At 37.2% G+C, this 19,432-nt stretch overlaps 1 protein-coding gene across 3 annotated transcripts in view; it reads right to left on the bottom strand.

Moving 5' to 3' along the window:
* The window catches only part of CFAP300 (cilia and flagella associated protein 300), a 44,015-nt gene that overhangs the window by 7,175 nt on the left and 17,408 nt on the right, over window positions 1-19,432 (bottom strand). For 2 of the 3 annotated variants that reach the window (XM_037029748.1, XM_037029750.1), the window contains exons 4-7: window positions 18,774-18,940; window positions 14,710-14,882; window positions 8,543-8,609; window positions 3,144-4,004 (exon numbers count right to left, since the gene is read on the bottom strand). In XM_037029748.1, the coding sequence (XP_036885643.1) occupies window positions 3,876-4,004; window positions 8,543-8,609; window positions 14,710-14,882; window positions 18,774-18,940 (536 nt within the window). In that variant the 3' untranslated portion in view covers window positions 3,144-3,875. Of the gene's footprint in view, window positions 1-3,143; window positions 4,005-8,542; window positions 8,610-14,709; window positions 14,883-18,773; window positions 18,941-19,432 lie in introns of those variants that run through there. The other variant, XR_005064114.1, reaches the window with a different exon arrangement.

Raw genomic sequence — 19,432 nt, 5'->3', positions numbered from 1 at the left:
TCCAGAGTATGTCTGTCATGGCCAGTTGCGGCCCACCTTTTCTCCCAGCTCCAGGTGCCGCCAGGATCCCTCTCCCGCTCTCTGGCACTCTTCTGACCAGTGATGGCTGCACTAGCTAGGGTGCACCGCCCGCTGTGTGCGTGTGTGCCCCGTCTTTTTCGCACGACTGGACACATTCTAGTCTCTCCTGGAGCAGGTCGGCGATTTCCCCATCCCCGGAGCAGAGGGAGCTGCTAGGCTATCACTGGCCGGGTTCTCCTCCAGTGTTGAACCCAGGGCAGCCATGGTTTCTGGCAGCATGCTTGGGCACTTTCCGCCTCTTCCTAGGAAACCTCCTTACAGCCCGTTTTGAGGCATCTTCTGCACACTTTGGCTTCCAATCTTCATATCGACTAAAATTCTTTTGGCTGTTCACTTTATTTTTCAGAAGATCAGCTAAGTGTCGAAGTTGGGTGCATGAGCAAGTGGGCTCAGTTCCCACCTGCTTGGCTGCCATCTTCTCTCCCCCCAAATGCCTTTTTTGAAGGTCCAAAGTACAATTCTGCAAACTTTCTCTTAAGTCATTGTCCGAATTTCTGAAAAATACTCTCAAGTCCCAGAAAACCATTGTTACCACTTTTTACCATGGTCAGCTTCTCGATTCACAATAATTCTCCCTGCTCAGTTGATCAGATTGCTCTTTCAAAGCTGGCTTCCACAGGCTGCTGCAGTTCTCCGGGGATAATTCTGTCCCGGGCATGCTCCCAGACTGCACATCTAATTCCACACAGAACAGCTACATCCAGATTATACTAGTGTGCAACATTTCACCCAAGGCTTAGGGATAACTAGTGGAACTACTGTACTCCCGATGCCCTGTGACCTTAGTCACCAACCCTTCCCAGCTCCCTCACTCTCCACACCTGCAGTAACACTCAGGGGCCAGCTTTTCTCCATCAAATGGATTCAGTGTGCCAGGGGACAGATACTGGGTGTCAGTTATGTGCCAGGCAATATGAAGACACAAGGGTGAAGCAAGCAGACACAGTTCCTGTTTTCATGAAAGATGTTAAACAATTACAAAGAGTTGAGCAAATAATTCTAAGTGTGCAACACACTGCCAAAGAAGTACATGGAGTCCAGGCTTAGGTCCTGTACATCCTCTGGGGCTCAGAGAAGGGGGGAAAAGGGCTCCCACTTCTCATATTCTACCTAATCAAATTAATAATAAAATAATCTTTACCAAAGCAATTCCTGCTTTCAGGAAATCAGCTTATTTTTTTTACATTATGTTTACCTCATGATTTTATTCATATTTCCTCAATAAAAAATGAAGAAAGCCAAAATTCATGAACCCTTAAACCATGTGTGTGGCACCATTCAAAGCCCAATATATATACTGAGCTGGCCAAAAAGTTCATTTGATTTTTTTCACAAAATGGCTTTAGTTGTCTTTAACTACATTTGAAACAATTTTGGCAGACTGTATTGTGACAGCTGTTATATCAGTATGCATTTAAAAAGACGAATCAAAGTAGTGAATTTTTGTGTACCCATTTTAATATTAAAGATGGAAGAAAAGCAATGTTTTTGGCATATTAGGCTATATTTTTTCAGGAAAGGTAAAAACACAACTGAAATGCAGAAAAAGATTTGGGCAGTGTATGGAGAAAGTGCTATGATTAATCGAATGTGTCCGAAGTGGTTTGTGAAGTTCCGTGCTGGAGATTTCTCACCGGACCATGCTCCATGTTTGGGTAGAGCCCAGTTGAAGTTGAAAGTGGTCAAACTAAGACATTAATTAGAATAATCGGTGTTATATCATGCTGGAGAGAGCCAACATGCTCAAAATGTCCAAATCAATAAAGTTATTAGTGAAAATAAAAATGTGTCTTTTACATTACGGTAAAAACTAGAAGGGCTTGTGGCCAACACAATAATTTTCACAATAACCTATGAAAGAGTCCTATTAATTTCCCCATTTTCCAGATGAGGCAACTAAGGTACAGAAAGGTTTTAACTAGCTCAAAGTCACATAGCAAGTAATGGCAGAATTAAAAATGCAGGCAATCTGCCTAGCTCAAAGTCTTTATTATTGCCTCTTAATAGACAAATTTTGTATAATCACAGGTAGGTCATTAAAATGATTTTCCCAAAACAATAGTTCAATCTTCCTCCAATGGTGTAGTCTACCTCCACCTTTAAAGCAAAGAAAAAGCACTGGCAACCCCTCATAATCAGCTTCCCATCTTCTGCCTCTGAACTTAATCCCAGACTGAGGCTCTGGGCACTCGCCAGGTCACTCTTCTCTACTCCGATGGACTCCCTCCTTTTCAGTTGTTGAAACCACACCCGCTCTTCTGTAGAAATCAGACTAAGTGCCTCTTCTTAGGGCTAGTTCGTAGTGACCTCTTCCATCTCTGAATTCATGTAACAAGCACCATTTACGGCCACACACTTACAGATGACCTTCTCCACTAAGTTTATAGGGAGTGTATATTTCCCCAAAGTAAACAGCACAGTGTCTTGCATAAAATTGGTACCCAGAAAGAACTGACAGACTAAGAGGGTCCCCAGACTGTAGGGGATCTGTGTGGCAGGCAGCAATACTGGTAGCAAGTAGACATTTTAGTTCTTGATTTTATTTTTTGTGTAAGATTTTTAAAAATCTATGGATACTATGAACATATCTGGAAGATATTCATCAATAACTGTTTAACGTACTAGTTAAACAGGTATTAAAAAGTAGATTAAAAGTAGGTATTAAAAGTAGATTAAACTCTCTTTCCTGACCTCCACAATTTGCCAGCTGCCTTCCAGATATATCCACAAATTCAAATCCAAGATCATTGCCCTTATCTCTACAACACAGAAATAAATATTCCAAACTTGCCCCTCCTTAAAGTCTTAACATTTCTTGCCAGCTCTTCATCACCTTTGAGATATATGTGTCAATTATTTTTCCCTTAAAAAATCCAAGTTATATATTCATTCTATGAATGTAATGAAGAAACAGTACTAAGACTATGTTCTTAACTATTTTGTACCTTAATAATGCCACCAGGGCACTCTTTCTGTTCACATGTGGATCTTGTATTAGCAGTGGAGCAGCTGCAATTTTAATGTATTGTTTCCTAAAAGAGTTTACAATCACTTTCAGAACATTATTATTTTTTAAATGTTTTATTTTATTTTGTTTTAGAGAGAGGGCAAGGGAGAGAAAAAGAGAGGGACAGGAACATTGATCAACTGCCTCTCATGTGCCCCCAACCAGGGACCTAGCCTGCAAGCTAGGCATGTGTCTTGACTGGCAATCAAACTGGTGACCTTTTGGTTACTAAGATAATGGCCAACCCACTGAGTCACACCAGTCAGGGCCAAAACATTATTTTTTAACTGAGGAGTGTAAGTGGGACAAATGAAGCAAAGGAATTACTATGCTTTTCATAGCCCTCGAGATACAATCTTCATGCAACATAGAAATGTAATAAAATAAAAAATACTAACAACTTATATTAAAAATCAGTGGTAGAGGTGTTTAGTTTTCTGCCACAATTTCAATCCAGAATTAATTAGTTTCTAAAATAAAATACATGGAAAATTAAAGACTCACTTGAATCTTAATGCAAAAAATATAGAGTTTTAGTTCTTTATAACTTTCTATACAAATTATGCAAATGTATTGGTATAGATTATTTGAGGGATGAAATCTGGTTCCTATGTTAGCTTCCCAGACAAATTTAAAGAAAGGCATCTTGGCTTTAGTTTGCTTCTGCTCTAAGTGGGTTCTTTACATTTTACTTGAATTAACTTGCAAAGTAATTGCTTATCTATAAGTTAATATAAAGTAAAAAATTGGTAAAAATAGTAAATATAGATAATCTGCAAGAATACTGTTAAGACATTTCTCCCACACCATAACGGTGGTATAAAACATGAAGATGACGCTTGATGGGATCCACAATAAAGTAAGAAAATGTCTGTTCATGACTCTTTGTTGAAGGGTAGCATAAACCAACAGAATCCTGAAAAAGATAAATTTAAAATTACTTAGTATACAACCTAATTTAAATAATAATCAACATATTTAACTAGTATATTTTCTGTTAAAATGTCACAAAACATATCAAGTCCTGACAATAAATTGACAGTTAACTAACTTTAAAAAATATTGAGATTTAGAACTTCCAGCCAAGATGGAGGCATAGACACACTGTGCCACCTCACACAACTAAAATAAGGACAACAAAAATTTAGAAACAAAAAAACAACCAGCATTGACAGGAAACTGAACTGTATGGAAGTCCAACAACGAAGAAGTTAAAATACACACATTCATCCAAACTGGTAGGAGAGGCAGAGTTGGGCATCCAGGAGGAGAGGGATCAAGGCAAAAAAAAGAAAGTAGTGGCTTGCGGACCCCAGGTGGGCAAGACAGCAGTAGGCGGACCCTGGGTTTCCAGGCCGTGGCTGGCAGACCCCCACAGGGTGGCAGCGGGCAGACCCAGTGAGGTGTGCAAGGTGGCTGGTGGACTGGGTGGTTCCACATTGCAGAACAGATAAACCAGGCGAAACTGGGGAGTGAAACAGACTGTGTAACCCAGGGTCCCAACTCAGAGAAATAAAGCCTCAAAACATCAATTGAAAACACCTGTGGGGACTGAGGTGCTAGGAGAGACTCCCAGCCTCACAGGAGAGTTGGCTGGAGAGACCCACATGGTCCTTGAGTGTACACAAGCCCACCTACATGGGATCAGCACCAGAAGGGCCCAATTTACTTGGGGGAAGCAGTGGAAGGTACTGAAATCTGACAGAGAGAAGAGCAAGCACCATTGTTTCCTCTCTGACCCCTGCTCCACATACAGTGTCACAACCCAGCGACTGGGTTGATCCGCCTGGTGAACACCTAAGGCTCCGCCTCTCCATACATAACAGGTACAACAAGACAAAAAATGGTCCATATGAAAGCACAGATCAAAGTTCCAGAAGAAACTAAGCAATGAACAGATAGCCAACCTATCAGATGCACAGTTTAAAGCACTGGTGATTAGGATGCTCAAAGAGTTGGTTGAATTTGGTCACAAATTAGATGAAAAAAGTGAAGGCTATGCTAAGTGAAATAAAGGAAAATATACAGGGAACCAATAGTGATGGGGAGAAAACTGGGACTGAAATCAATGGAGTGGACCAGAAGGAAGAAAGAAACAATCAAACAGAAAAGAATGAAGAGACAAGAATTCAAAAAAAAATGAGGAGAGGCTTAGGAACCTCCAGGACATCTTTAAATGTTCCAACATCCGAATTATAGGGGTTCCAGAAGGGGAAGAGAGAGAGCAACAAGTGGAAAACTTATGTGAACGAATAATAAAGGAGAACTTCCCCTATCTGGCAAAGGAAATAGACTTCCAGGAAGTCCAGGAAGCTCAGGGAGTCCCAAAGAAGGTGGACCCAAGAAGGAACACACCAAGGCACATCATAATTACATTAGCCAAGACTAAAATGAAGGAGAGAATCCTAGAAGCAGCAAAAGAAAAAGAGACAGTTACCTACAAAGGAGTTCCCATCAGACTGTCAGTTGATTTCTCAAAAGAGACCTTACAGGCAAGAAGGGGCTGGAAAGAAGTATTCCAAGTCATGAAATCCAAAGACCTACATCCAAGATTACTCTATCCAGCAAAGCTTTCATTTAGAATGGAAGGGCAGATAAAGTGCTTCTCAGATAAGGTCAAGTTCAAAGAGTTCATCATCAGCAAGCCCTTATTATATGAAATGTTAAAGAGACTTATCTAAAAAAAAGAAGATAAAAAACATATACAGTAAAATGACAGCAAACTCACAATTATTAACAACCACACCTAAAACAAAAACAAAAACAAGCTAAGTAAACAACTAGAACAGGAACAGAATGACAGAAATGCAGATCACAAGGAGGGTTATCAACAGGGGAATAGGAGGAGGAGAGAGGGGGGAAAAGTACAGAGAATAAGTAGCGTAGATGGTAGGTAGAAAATAGATAGGGGGAGGGCAAGGATGGTAGAAGAAATGTAGAAGCTAAAGAACTTATGACACATAGACATGAACTAAAGGGGAGGAATGTGGGTGGAAGAAGGTATGCAGGGTGGAGGGGAATGAAGGCAGGAAAATGGGACAACTGTAATAGCATAATCAATAAAATATCTTTAAAAAAATAAAAATATCATCACAGTCTACCATGCTAACAAAACATATGCATAGTACAACACAAACATGCATAATTCTTTACTTTATGGAGTTCACAGTTCAAAAGGAAATCTCATCTTTTAAAAGAGTGCTTATAAAGTGCTAATATTGCAGAAAATTATATTTTGCAATTTTCTTCTGTCTTAGCTTTCTTTTAAAACATGGTCCATATGTACTAAGAGGGACTGTTTCTTTTGTTTATCAGCCAAAAGTACCTAGCCCAGCATAGAAGCTAACAAACAGTAAATAATAAATACTGAACTGATTAAATGAAGATACTTAGCAAGTGTCATTTGTGCCAATAATCTTTTTAAAAAACTATTATTTTTTAACTATTTTCATTTTTTAGATTTTATTTATTTTTAGAGACAGGGAGGAAGGGAGAAAGAGGGAGAGGAACACCGACTGGTTGCATTCTTACTTATTTGACCTATAAATTGTGGTTTGGCAGAGAACTATGTTTTATTCCACTTAAGTCACAGATTTAGCTCTTAACTAAGTAAGGGCTATTATTAGACATGTACAACAGAAAGGAAGTTAGGGAAAAAGGTTCACACTGTTTTCCAAACAAAATCATACCTTATCAAATTTTAATTTTAACTAAAAATTAAATGTTTTTTTTAGCAGGTAAAGTTAACTCAGTAATGGCTTTAATTCTCTCCTGTGATAATTGCCTAGATCCAGGAGTCAAAATATACCTTAAAAAATTTACTTTTTGTTTGGTAACCTGAGCCTTCTTCTTTGATACCTGATATCCTCTTTCAGCTAGGAAATTCAGAGTCTGGATGGTATTTTGATCAGGAGCCTCTTTGGAGGTGCTGTAGATTAGCATATCATCTGCATATTGTAAAATGGCACCTCCTTGTAACTGTAGCTCTCTAAGATCCTTTCCTAATACCCTAACAAAGAGGTGGGGACTATCCCCAAACCCCTGCAGCAAGACAGTCCAAGTGTATTGCTGTCTCACCATCTTTTGTTTAATCACTCAAAAGCAAACAAATACTGAGAATGAGGATGCAAAGGAATGCAGAAGAAGGCATCTTTCAAAGCTGACTCTCAGTACCACATAGCATCATCAGGTATCTGTGAGAGCAAATTATAAGGGTTAGCTACTATTGGGTGTAAAGGGACGACTGCTTCATTGACTAACCTTAGATCCTGGACTAACCTACACTCTCCAGTGGGTTTTATCATCAGTAAGATGGGAGTGTTGCAAGACTGACAAGGAACTATGAGCCCATGTTGTATAAATTTATTTATGATAGGCTATAACCCCCCAAAGCCTCTTGTTTAATAGGATACTGCTTCCTGTGCGGATAATTTGACCTTGGCTTCAATTGGATTTTAACCGGTAATGCAGTCTTTGCTCTTCCTGGAATCCTGGACTCCCAAACTAGGGGGTTTACTTCATCCAGAGCTGAACTGGGGTTTCCCTCCTGGTTTCAGCTACTACTGATTATCATGAGCTTGCTTAACTCAAGTGGCTCTTCAGGGAACAAGATGGTTCCCATTCAGGCTAACAGGTCTTGGCCTAACAGAGGAATAGGGTACTGAGGAACAATCAAAAAGGAGTGTTTGAGCCCTGGCAAGTGTGGCTCAGTGGATTGAGAGCTGGCCTGCGAACCAAAGGGTCTCCAGTTTGATTCCCAGTCAGGGCACATGCCTGGGTTGCTGGCCAGGTCCCCAGTAGGGAGTGCGAGAGGCAACCATGCATTGATGTTTCTGTCTCTTTCTCCTTCTTCCCTGCCCTTGGTCTAAAAATAAATAAATAAAATCATTTTTTTTTTTAAAAAGGAGCATTTGAATATTTGACTCTCAAAATTGGCAAGTGATAGGGAATGTATAAAAATAAGCCTTAAGCTTTCCTGTGACCTCTATTATCTTTACTGATTTGGAGGAAAGAGGTTAAGGATAGAATAAATGACCCCAATATTAACAAGAAAGTTGATTTTATTTCCTGCTGCATCCAGAGTTACCTGGGGTTCCTCAGCAGAGATGGGAATATGAGTATTCCCTGGGGCCAACCTGTTCCCTGGGCAGTCCTCGAGAGTAGCCGTGACCTTGGGTGATGACCCCTTTCCACTCCCTATCAGTTGCAGTGCCAGGGGTCGGAACTGATATTCTGCAAAGAGGACAGGGTCCCTAAGGTGGCTGAGTGCAGTTCTTTGCCCAGTGTCCAGGGTGCTTGCACTTATAACGGGTTGATCCTTTTGCCCCTGGTTCTTCAAATATCATCATCTTTTTTTCTAGGCATAACACTGCCCTGTTTGCTAACTTCAGTTATAACAACCCTGTTAATAGCAAGTACTTAATGTCATTGGTAGCATATTTCCCCTCCACTTACATATGCTGTAACTTTAAAGATGAAAGAGGTAATTTGTATTTCCTTTGTTTGAGGATGCTTTCGAACACTAAAATAGAGAAGAAAGGTATGTTTTAAATATAACAAGCATTGGAATTATACACTGAAAATATTGATACATTTTAGTATTCAGGTATTCTTAATCATATAGAGTCTGGCACAAATAATGCCCCTTTTTATTACAAAATCATAAGCATGTGATTATGTAACATAACAATATTGCATTCAAGCACACCATAGGACATTTTAGGTGAAATGTTCAAATTAAAACTATAAATTATTACACCCATATTATTACCCTACCAAACACTCAAGCAGGCCTTCCTTCTCTGCTGGACCCAGTATAACATGGAAATATATATCATCCAACTAAAGTGGTTCAAAAAGGATGGCATCTGTAGTTCCATTTAAGGATGACATAAAGTCGACTAAGTTGAAATTGCAGAAAATTGAGTTTTAGAAGGTTGAGGTCGTGAGACTCAAATGATGAAATGAGTCCCTGGCCAGAGACAATTATGGGAATACAAGAATTGGTAAAAGTCAGACTGAAGTGTAGATACCTGTAAAGGGTAAATAAATGAATAATAAATTAAAGAATTACAGGACTTAAACACACATGCTAGTTCTACCACCAATCTGTTCCTTCACTTTGGGCAAGATTAACTGTTCTGAACCTTGATTTTCTCATATGTAAACAGGGCATACTATGGTTCTTTCAAGGATTCTAGGGGAATTAGGTGGGGTAATGTATATTAAAACTATTTCTTAAGTTGTGTATTACTAAATTATATAATATTAAAAGCATTGTCTCTCAGTAGCTCTCTTTCAGTTACATTCCCCACAAAAGATCACCTGTGGCAATACACAGTGGGGGGAGCAAACTGAGGATTGAAAATAAGCTACAGATAGATACCCACATATAAATATATACAGATACTGTTTATAATGCTTTACAATCTGCAAAATACATTTAATAATTTACCTCATAAAGATTACACAATTCAATGAAGTACACATTATTTTGCCACTTTTATAAACAGTAGGAGTAGAAAAATTAAATGACACATTTAATATATTGCAACTAAAAGTGGTATTTCTAGGAACAGAACCTAGGTGACAAGAGCCCAGTTCTCTTTCCCCACACTTCACCTGTTTATCCTATACCTACACTCTATAAATAAATATGAATCAGGGATACTGTTCAGGTGTGGAAGGTATAGGTTAAATATAAAGGGAGATACCCCTCTTCTTCACTTTACCAAGTGAAAGCATTGTTTCTCCTTCAATACTTACGTGAAAGTAATGGGGGAAGGAGGGGGGAGGAGGCAGAAAGAAGCTGGACTTTGTGGAAGGGTGAGGGTGTGTGTGTGTGTCTTTGAGCTTATGCACCTATTGGGGATGGCCAGACCTAAGCTATTTCAGGGTTCAAGATTCTTAGGTAGCTTTTACCTCTAAAACATTTCATTCCAATTTAAAACCAGGAATCACATAATTAAATTGATTTCCATATATTTCTATGACATGGGTTGAGGTCATTTTATTTCTCTAATGACCAAGACACACTTTTTAAAAGTTGAAGACTACGTTTAAAATGCTGTACGATAACCACTACATATAAAACATTTGTATATACTGACAAAACCACCCAGATCGAAATACAAGACATATTTACAGCTACATCTAACTTAAGATATTGATTTGGGGGTGTTTATGTGGGTATAAACTTACATAAAAATTAATCAACCTATATGTACACTGTGCTTTGTTCACTTTACTGTATGTAAATTACTCAATTAAAAATTTTTTAAAAACCCTTGTAAAATTTACGCTTTTCAAATAAACTTGGGAGAAAATTAAGTATTTGATACTTCATTTAACAACGACTTAACACATATTAACATCTACCATAAGTGTATTCCTTAAAAAAAGAAACTATGATTTACACATCAAAAGCTGGTTCCTAACAGAAAAAAAACTGTATTACTCCATTTTATTACCTCTAATCCTATATTGCTATCACCTTAAAATATCTCATAAGATAATTTGTCTAAATTTTTATAGGTCAAGTACAGTGTCATCTGCCTGGTAACTCTTAAGAAAGAAAGAAAAGGAAATGTAAAGTGATATTCATTAGTGACCTCAGCTTTACTACTAATCATTACCTTGTATGAGATTTTTGACAATCACTAACTCAGTTTCCAGATAGGTTTTTAAGGATCCTGGGACATAATTTCCACATACTTTTTTTTAAAAAGTGTGATTTTATTAATGGTCTAGAAATAAATAATAAATGGCTTCTTATTAATATCATTTGTGCTAATTTCTGAGGCTCAGTCCCGTGTTGACTCTAAACATGGTATATAGACTACTCTAAGTAACTGCTCATTTTAAGAAATAAGAATCCCACTGCTTAATTAGCATTCAAAGTCCATAAGCTAAGCCTCTCAGTTCAAATAGTAAAATTTCACATCTGAGACAGATAAATAGTTTGGGAAACCTCTCCAAAAACTTTGACAAGTGCATTTGTTTAATGTCTAAAGTAAAAATGACACAGGATTATAATAACTGTAGAATTATCTGCATACATATTTTTGAAACGTAATGAAACAGTTAATCATTTACTCTAATAAAAAGGGCCTAAAAGTATTGCCTATGTTATTTAAGAAACCATATCACTTAAAAAGAAGGCATTTTCCAACACTTTAAAAAGGTGTATTTTATAGAACTGGTAATAACGATAAGGGATAAAATATCTTAAACATGTTTTTATCCTTGTGTTTGAGTCACAGACTACTAAAGTCAGACTCTGTAATGGGTCCCCGACATCCACAAACAGTAGAATGGGCTCCTTTGTCAGAATAGGTTAGTGATGAGGTTTATCTGTAAGGGCAGGTTAGATCCTGTAAAGCAGATACTGCATATATAAATGGAAAGATAGCAGATGTTTAAATAATGTAAAAGAATCCAAAATTCAGGTAAAGGAATAGGAAAAAATATTGTTCTCACTTAAATTAACTTGTACACATGACTTACCTGGATATGTGGCTCACAGTTCTGAGAGATTACTCTGATACTCCAAGTCTACCTATGTGTCCTCAACTTATATACTGAGGTCTGCCCAGAAAGTATCCAGCCATGTAGTATGAAAGAAACATTTATTGAAGGAGATACAAGATACAAGAAACATTGTACATAGGACAATGATGCTTCAGTCCCCTTCAAATTAGGCACCTTGGGGTCTCACTCAGTTCTTCCAATCACCATCAACTATCCTGTCGTATTTTCCTGAATCTCATTGATGGTCTGTCTGAAATCTCTTCCCTTTCAAAGTTGATTTTAGTTTTGGGAAAAGACAGAAGTCGCAGGTGTCAAATCTGGGGTGTAGTGGGGCTGAGTCATTTGAGTGATTTGATGTTTTACCAAAAAACTCAGCACAAGACATGATGCATGAGCAGGTGTGTTGTTTTGATGAAGCTGCCAATTACCAGTTCCCCATAGCTGCGGCCTTCTGAGTCATCTGAATAGTTACCTTGGAGGATATGAATCATCTGGAGGAATGTTCAAGTTTAGCGCAAAATTTGATGAAGATTCATTCCTCTACTCAATCAGTCATTTTGAATGTGATGGACACACAGTACACACGCTCACTCAACAGTGTCTACTGCCCCCACTGACTAATACAGTGAAGTTGTCATTGTTCTTGCATACACATTCCAGTCCACTCTCCTGGCTGCCAGGTTACATTAATGTCGTGCAACATGTTCTTGTTATATTAACAATGCCCACACCTTTTCTGGACAGACCTCATATTACTTAATAACTGCTATATTAGTCCACCCTACATCTTTACCTTTACCAAGTGATACAGCATCTAACACAAATCAACCCAACCGATATTAGAAAAGCCACCAGCAGTGCATGTGATAAGCAAACCAGTATAGCTCTTAAGAGATTCTGAGTTAACTTATTCTATTCGATTGCTTTGTGTTGGCATCTAAGCCACCTTAACCAAATATTTATTCCAATTATAATTTCCTACTGAAATTGCTCTGGGAAGATAATTTCATATCCCCTCCTCATTCAGCAGAAAAAATATTAATAATAAGCATGCTTAAGTTTGCATATGAGAGAAATATTTTTGGTTCTCAAAAAAAAGTTATGGTATAATTGAACTGTGCTCTTTCTCCCCTAGCATGAGGATTTACGGTGCATCTCCCTCGAACTGGAAACAGACTGCCTCCCTCTCTGCTGGTGCTCATGGACTCTATTTGAATCATCAAGACTTCCATGACTACTGACATTGACAATTTTCTCTTTTCAATTCCTGGAGTATTTGTTGAAATATAAAGAGCTATAAACATTTGCCTATAATTAATTGAATGTTTAATTATATAAAATTTTACTTATAAAATATTTTAAACAATTCTTTTACTATTATTTAATGTTAGTTTGTTGTAGTTTCCTTAAAGTTAAGGACTATCTGATGCTCCTCTTGTAGTCTTTTTAGACTTTGGCGGAGTTCTGCGCACAATATTAACACCAGCTGGTTGCCTATTTAAGTTATTTGGACACAATTCCTATTTGTCTGTAAGATACCATGAACTTTGGTTACTCATTTAATGAGTGGCCATTACTCTTTGAGTCATACTTTTTCTTAGCACCCAAAGAGTGTGGAAGAGAATCACAGAGGAGAATCCAGGGGAAGGAATGTTGGAGAAAGCAGAAGTTTCTTCAGTATTTAGATTCTAAACTTACTTATATTTCAAATATCTCCAAAAGAATTTCCTCCTCCACAGTGCATGGTAGTGAGCAATGCCACAGGTTCACGTGGCTGACGAAGGACAACGCACTTTGGCGGCAGTATGTGTGTGTGTCTACGGTACAGAGAGAAGCATCTACAGGGAGTGCTGGAGGTGGTCTTGTCAGTTTATGAGAGCTGCACACTATAAGGACAAACTACTTTTGATGCAGGTATGTATAAGGGTTTTCTGAAATTCTGTCACTAACGTACCTCTTTCACAAATCTTTAATAATTTTTTCCATAAAAATCAGAGACCAGTTATAGAAATATTTTTGTTTTTAAAACCATATGACAGAAATTAACCAAATAAAATAGCTAAATCAGGCAGTCTGCTGTATACTTATATGATACATGGAATGGATAAGAGAATTGATGTATTGAGTGTAAGTAATAGTCAAGAGTTCAGTAAGAAGCAAATTCTGTTGTTTTCCTAGTAAGGCATATTTTATAATGAAACTCTGGGGTCATTTTTTTACTTGTTCCTGTCCCCTTTGCTTATAAAGATTATTCAATATCTTCATCACTGAAAAACCCAACCAAAGAACTTTCACTTCATTTAAAATTAAAGTATAAATAAAAGGCATAAAAAACTTTTATCCTCATTTGATCTTCAAAAAGAAAAACAAAACTCTAGTAAAATACCATATTTTTTTCAGACCATAAGACGCACCCAGGTTTGAGAGGAGGAAAATAAGAAAAAAAATTTTGAAGCAAAAAATGTGGTAAAATATTTAATAACATAAATAACATAGTATTTCACCAATGTAAATGTAAAGCTACATTTGGACCATAAGACCCATATCCCTTTTCTCCCAAATTTGGGGGGGGGAAGTGTGTCTTGTGTGTCTTACAGTCTGAAAAATATGGTACATGAAACAAAGTGGGATTTGGGATTAGTTCGCAAAAGTAAAGATTACATCTAGATGAAAATTCTTCCATCTCTTTAGAACAAAGGTAATATTTTTTTCTACTATTAGTCAAGCAAATTCGAATACTCTGAGACAATCTCACGTTTTCTTGAGATCTAAAAGGAGGCTGGGGTAAAAAAGGAGACCTGGAAAATGGCAGCTGCTAATGGGGAATGGAGCAGGTAGCAGGTCTGAATGAGGGAACAAGAGGAAGAAGCAGAAGAAGAGTGAGGGGACTGAGCACTAAAAGAGGGTCAGGGAAATCTAGACATTCCCTAGCCTGGAAGAGGAGGAGGCTATAATAACGGGGTCAGGGTGGTGCCATTTTTATACATTTGGGTTGCTAATAGGACCACAAAGAGATGCTGGGTAATCTCACCAAAGTTAAACTATTTACTCTATTAACCGAATGTTTACTTATGGTAATCTAGCAACATTACCTCACTAGATCCTTATAGATAAGCTTTGTTGTTTCCAGATATGGATTAAGTACATCCTCATATTGGCAAAGGGCTCCACCAAGGCAAAGATGTTTGAAAAGACAAAACAGGAACTCTTCTCTATCTGGTTGGCTGAAGATTTCATATTTTTCTGAGTCTTCCACTAGCAAAACCTATGTAAGGTGACAAAATTCATCTTAATGTAATATAACTCGAGGTTCAAATTTTTGTTTTTGAAGTTTCAACATGTATTAAAAAATAACCTTAGACCTATTTTAATAACCAATCCTGAGGCAATTGGAGAGCATGGTCTATGACATGTGCAACACTTGTTTTTATCCCATTTTATAGTTAGAAACTAACCTTCTATGAAAAAAAAAATCTAAATCTAAGCCTTCTCTTCTATATTATTTTATGTTCTAGCTTTTGTCTTTGGTAATTGTTTTAGTGCTATTGTAATTTAGTGTTGAGTCACCTTAAATCTTATTTGGAAACAACAGAAGCACAAATAAGTGGAGAAATTTCTCCATCACATTAGGTCTATAGTCTTTGCTTCTTTGGAGGCTAAACACAATGGTCATTTTCTTTCTAAGTCCTCTGACCTTACAGTGTTTGGATCACTACTGTCCTTACCCCACAGTCACTCCATTTTTAACTTATCAGTTAATTAGAGCCTCATAACCACCTCTCCTGTTCCTGCTCTCTAATATCACCTTACCCAACACCAGCTACAATAGCTTTTGCTGTCTTGAGACTTTGCTACCACTTTCAGAAAACAGTTTGACTAGGTCTGATGTTGGGGATTTTCTTATACCATTGGGAATTACAGGCAGTTAATTAATTTGTTGACTATGGTGAAAATGAACAGATGATGAATGTATGTTATAACATATATTTCTTTTAAAAAATTGTTTATGCCCCACTTTTTAAAAAAATACATTTTATTGATTATGCCATTACAGTTGTCCTATTTCCCCCCTCATTCCCCTCCACCCTGCACACCCTCTCCCCACCTACTTTTTAAAAAGAGAATAAAAGAGCTAACAATAAAATAGAGATAAGAAGAAATAATAATAAAAATGGTTACCAAGAAACAAAATGGGAAAACAAATACACCTAACTCTAAATGGAGGAAAGCTGCAAAAGCTGCACATACACTTAACACTTCCCATAGATAAAAGAGGAAAACATGAAGTCATACAGCAATCACTGTCTGGTGCAAGGAGTACACTTAATTGTAAAAACTGATTAAGCTCAATGCATTATTTACCCCAATCTCAAGTGAAAAATCCAACACAAGATCATGATACGAGGCATTTTAAAACATAATAGACTCTATGGTGTTGTCTATATACAGTTTACATATAATGACTTGACGAAAGTCAAAGTTATATATAGTAAAGGGTAGGTAAGGGGAAGCGGCCCACAGTTCGCTGCCCTCTGGGTGTGGCACTTGCACATCTCCCAGCTCTTCCCCTCCGCAGGGAATGATGTGATACTAAAGCCCACGTTTGTGGCTACTTAAAGACCTGGCTTAATACAATGGTGACTAAAGCACTTAAGAATAAACAGTTTAAATATATGTTGATGGAAAATGATTTATTTGACTTTGGGTAGTGGGCGCACAATGAAATATACAGATCTTATTAACCAATCTCACCCAATTAATTTAATTTACAAAAAAGAATGAATGAGATACATTCATTCATTTCTTATGTTCCTAATACATTTCTTATGAACACTCTCATATATTGAATTAATTAGGTTGTGCAATTTAAAAATTACAATAATTAGCCCTGGCTGGTGTGGTTCAGTGGATTGAGCGTGGGCTGTGAACCAGAGGGTCACCGGTTCGATTCCTGGTCAGGGCACATGCCTGGGGTGTGGGCCAAGTCCCCCAGTGGGGCCACATGAGAGGCAACCACACATTGATGTTTCTTTCCCTTTCTCCCTACCTTCCTCTCTCTAAAAATATATAAATAATTTTTTAAAATTACAATAATTAGAAAAATTTTGGGATGAATGTTAAAACAGTAATTCTATGGCTGATCACCCTCTCCATTCACATACAGGTCTACTTACAGCACTAACAGATTTGTATGCAATGGTTAATGAGCCAAACTTCTGAGCCACAGTCAGGAAGAAGGTTGTTATTATCAGTACTTATGTTACACAGTGTGCCAACAGAATCTGTGTTGCTGCACATTGGGGGGCCCTGAAACTTATTTATCTACTTTACCAGCCAGAAAGCAACCAAGTTAAAACTTTCCATTGCCACAGAGTGGCAAAAAACACGAGTAAAACATACAGACAACTAGCAGAAAAAGAGTCCCAGCACTTCCTGAATAGAGGTGCTATTCATGGCATAAATAAGACTGGCCACAGAAGGCAGTTTTAAACAGAGTACTCTGTTGGAAAGCAAATCCTCCTTTTCAAAAAGTCCACTGTTGTGGCTCTCTCTGTAGAAGTGTTGGTGAACTCTCCAAAATTAGGGGTAAGGGCCTTGATACAAAAAAAGTATGGCAACACAGATCAGTGACAGAGAGGAGTGGAGATTAGTCCTACCCAAAGAGAAACCCAGATAGATCAGACACTTTCTGAAGGATAATTTCCAATCTTTGGTAAGCAGGAGTAGAAATTAATGTCAGATCCTTACTGTACAGAATTTATGTTGTTATGCATAAATACACTTAAGACCAAACTATATACAGTCTCAATCAGGTGAGTTTAATTAGTCTCAATTAGTTCGTTTTATTTTCTTAAACGAAGAGTTCTCTTAGGCGTTGTGCTAGTGTAGATCAACGTAGAGACTAGCTGGATGCCTCCTGGTCTTCTACAGACAACACTGCTCTGTTCATTATGGAGCATCAGCAGCTTCCCTAGTTCATTTCTATCTGGATTTGCAGTACATTAAACTTGGATATTTCCTGTCTCTCTTAATGTAGAATGACAGTAGTAATTAGTAGTAGTAGTTAATATCAAAAGCTTACTTAGCGCCAGGCATTGTGCTATGCACTTTAAATGCATTGTTACATAATTCTTACACTATTCCCATTTTATAGATAAAGAAACTGAGGCTTAGAGAGGTGAAGTATAAGTTATTAAGTTGTAGAGCATGGATATGAACCCATGTGTTTGATAACAAAGCCCTAATTTGTAATAACTTTGTGAATACTTTTTCAATAATGATAATAATATTTCAATAGTATTTCATACTTTTAAAAAAGGGCACTTAAATGTTTTCTCATTTTCTTGATGCTTTTGGGGAGAAGGTAGAATAGACATTTAAAATTTTTTACTGATTGATTTTAGAGAGAGAGGAAGGGAGAGGGAGAGGAGCATCAATTTGTGGTTCCACTTATTTATGCATTCATTCATTGACTGTTGTTTGTGCTCTGACCAGCGATCAAACCCACAAACTTGGCATATCAGGACAATACTCTAACCAACTGAGCTACCTTGACAGGCCCTAGAATGGACATTTTGATTTCCATGTTGAACAGTTAAGATCTCAAGGCTCAAGATATTGAATAATTTGCCTATGACTATTATTATCTTTTAAATAATATATAACTCAGAAATTAGGTTAATCTGATTCCAAGTTCAGTACATCTCAAAACGAAAGAAAATTAACTTAATCAAATGGATTTTTTAAATCTCAGTGATGAGATAAAAAGATTCTTTTACTCCAGGTACATTTTTAAATACCCATTTGATATGTTAAGAGCCCCACATTGAAGAAAAATAGATAGACCAGGATTTCTCAGCCTTAGCACTATTGACATTTTGTTGTGAGGTGCTGTCCTATGTTAGCAGCATCCCTGGCCTCCCATCCCATTAGATGGCAGCAGCACCCAGCTGAGAACTTCTGAAACACACAAATAATTCAGTTGATAGTAAAACTCTCCTCCAACACAAAACCTACCAATGTAATAATTATTACATTACTGATCACTATTCATTGATAAAAGCTATTTTGTGAATTTTAGACAGGCAAATGTTTTTGGTAAGAAGCATTTCCTGAAACAAAATTTTATTGTGAAATTTAAAAATTCTGTACCTACCTTTCGTAACTCATCAGAAATGAGAAAGGGATCACAAAAAGAATCTAAACATTTAACAATATGTCCACTGTCTCGTACAATATCTTCATTGTATAACCGTCTAAAAAATGACATGGAGAGCTGTGTGCAAGGAACATTTATAGCTTCAATTTTTTTCACTTCAGTTCCTGAAAAACAATATTTTATAAATACACATATAAAATTAATTATGCACTTGTTATTATTTCCAAAACAAGTATTATTATGCAGAGGTTCAAAGTAATAAAATCTAATATGTATTGATATATTTAAAAGATATATTAAAGAATTTTATTAAATGTTTATTTTCCAACATTTTGGTTATCAATCATTAAGTTTGTGAGAAAATCTCACCATTTCAGGCCTAGATGAAGGATAAGTAAATTAGAAAGTACTTTAAAATGAAGTAGATTTTCTTTATTGTATGTGTAATACAGGGTTCTTCGATCACTTTTTTGAAATACATGTTATTGATTATGCTATTACAGTTGTCCCATGTTCGCCTCTTTATTCCCCTCCACCCAGCGCACACCCTCCCACCCACATCCCCCCCTTTACTTCATCTCCATGGGTCATACATATATGTTCTCTGGCTTCTACATTCCCATTTTCTACCTACCACTTATGCTACTTATTCTATG

Source organism: Sturnira hondurensis, unplaced genomic scaffold, assembly GCF_014824575.4.
Source record: "Sturnira hondurensis isolate 20B ecotype Veracruz unplaced genomic scaffold, ASM1482457v3 Scaffold0020489, whole genome shotgun sequence".
In the NCBI taxonomy this organism is placed as follows: domain Eukaryota; kingdom Metazoa; phylum Chordata; class Mammalia; order Chiroptera; family Phyllostomidae; genus Sturnira; species Sturnira hondurensis.
The sequence above is the reverse complement of the archived record's forward strand: the minus strand, read 5'-3'. Positions and strand labels throughout refer to the sequence as shown.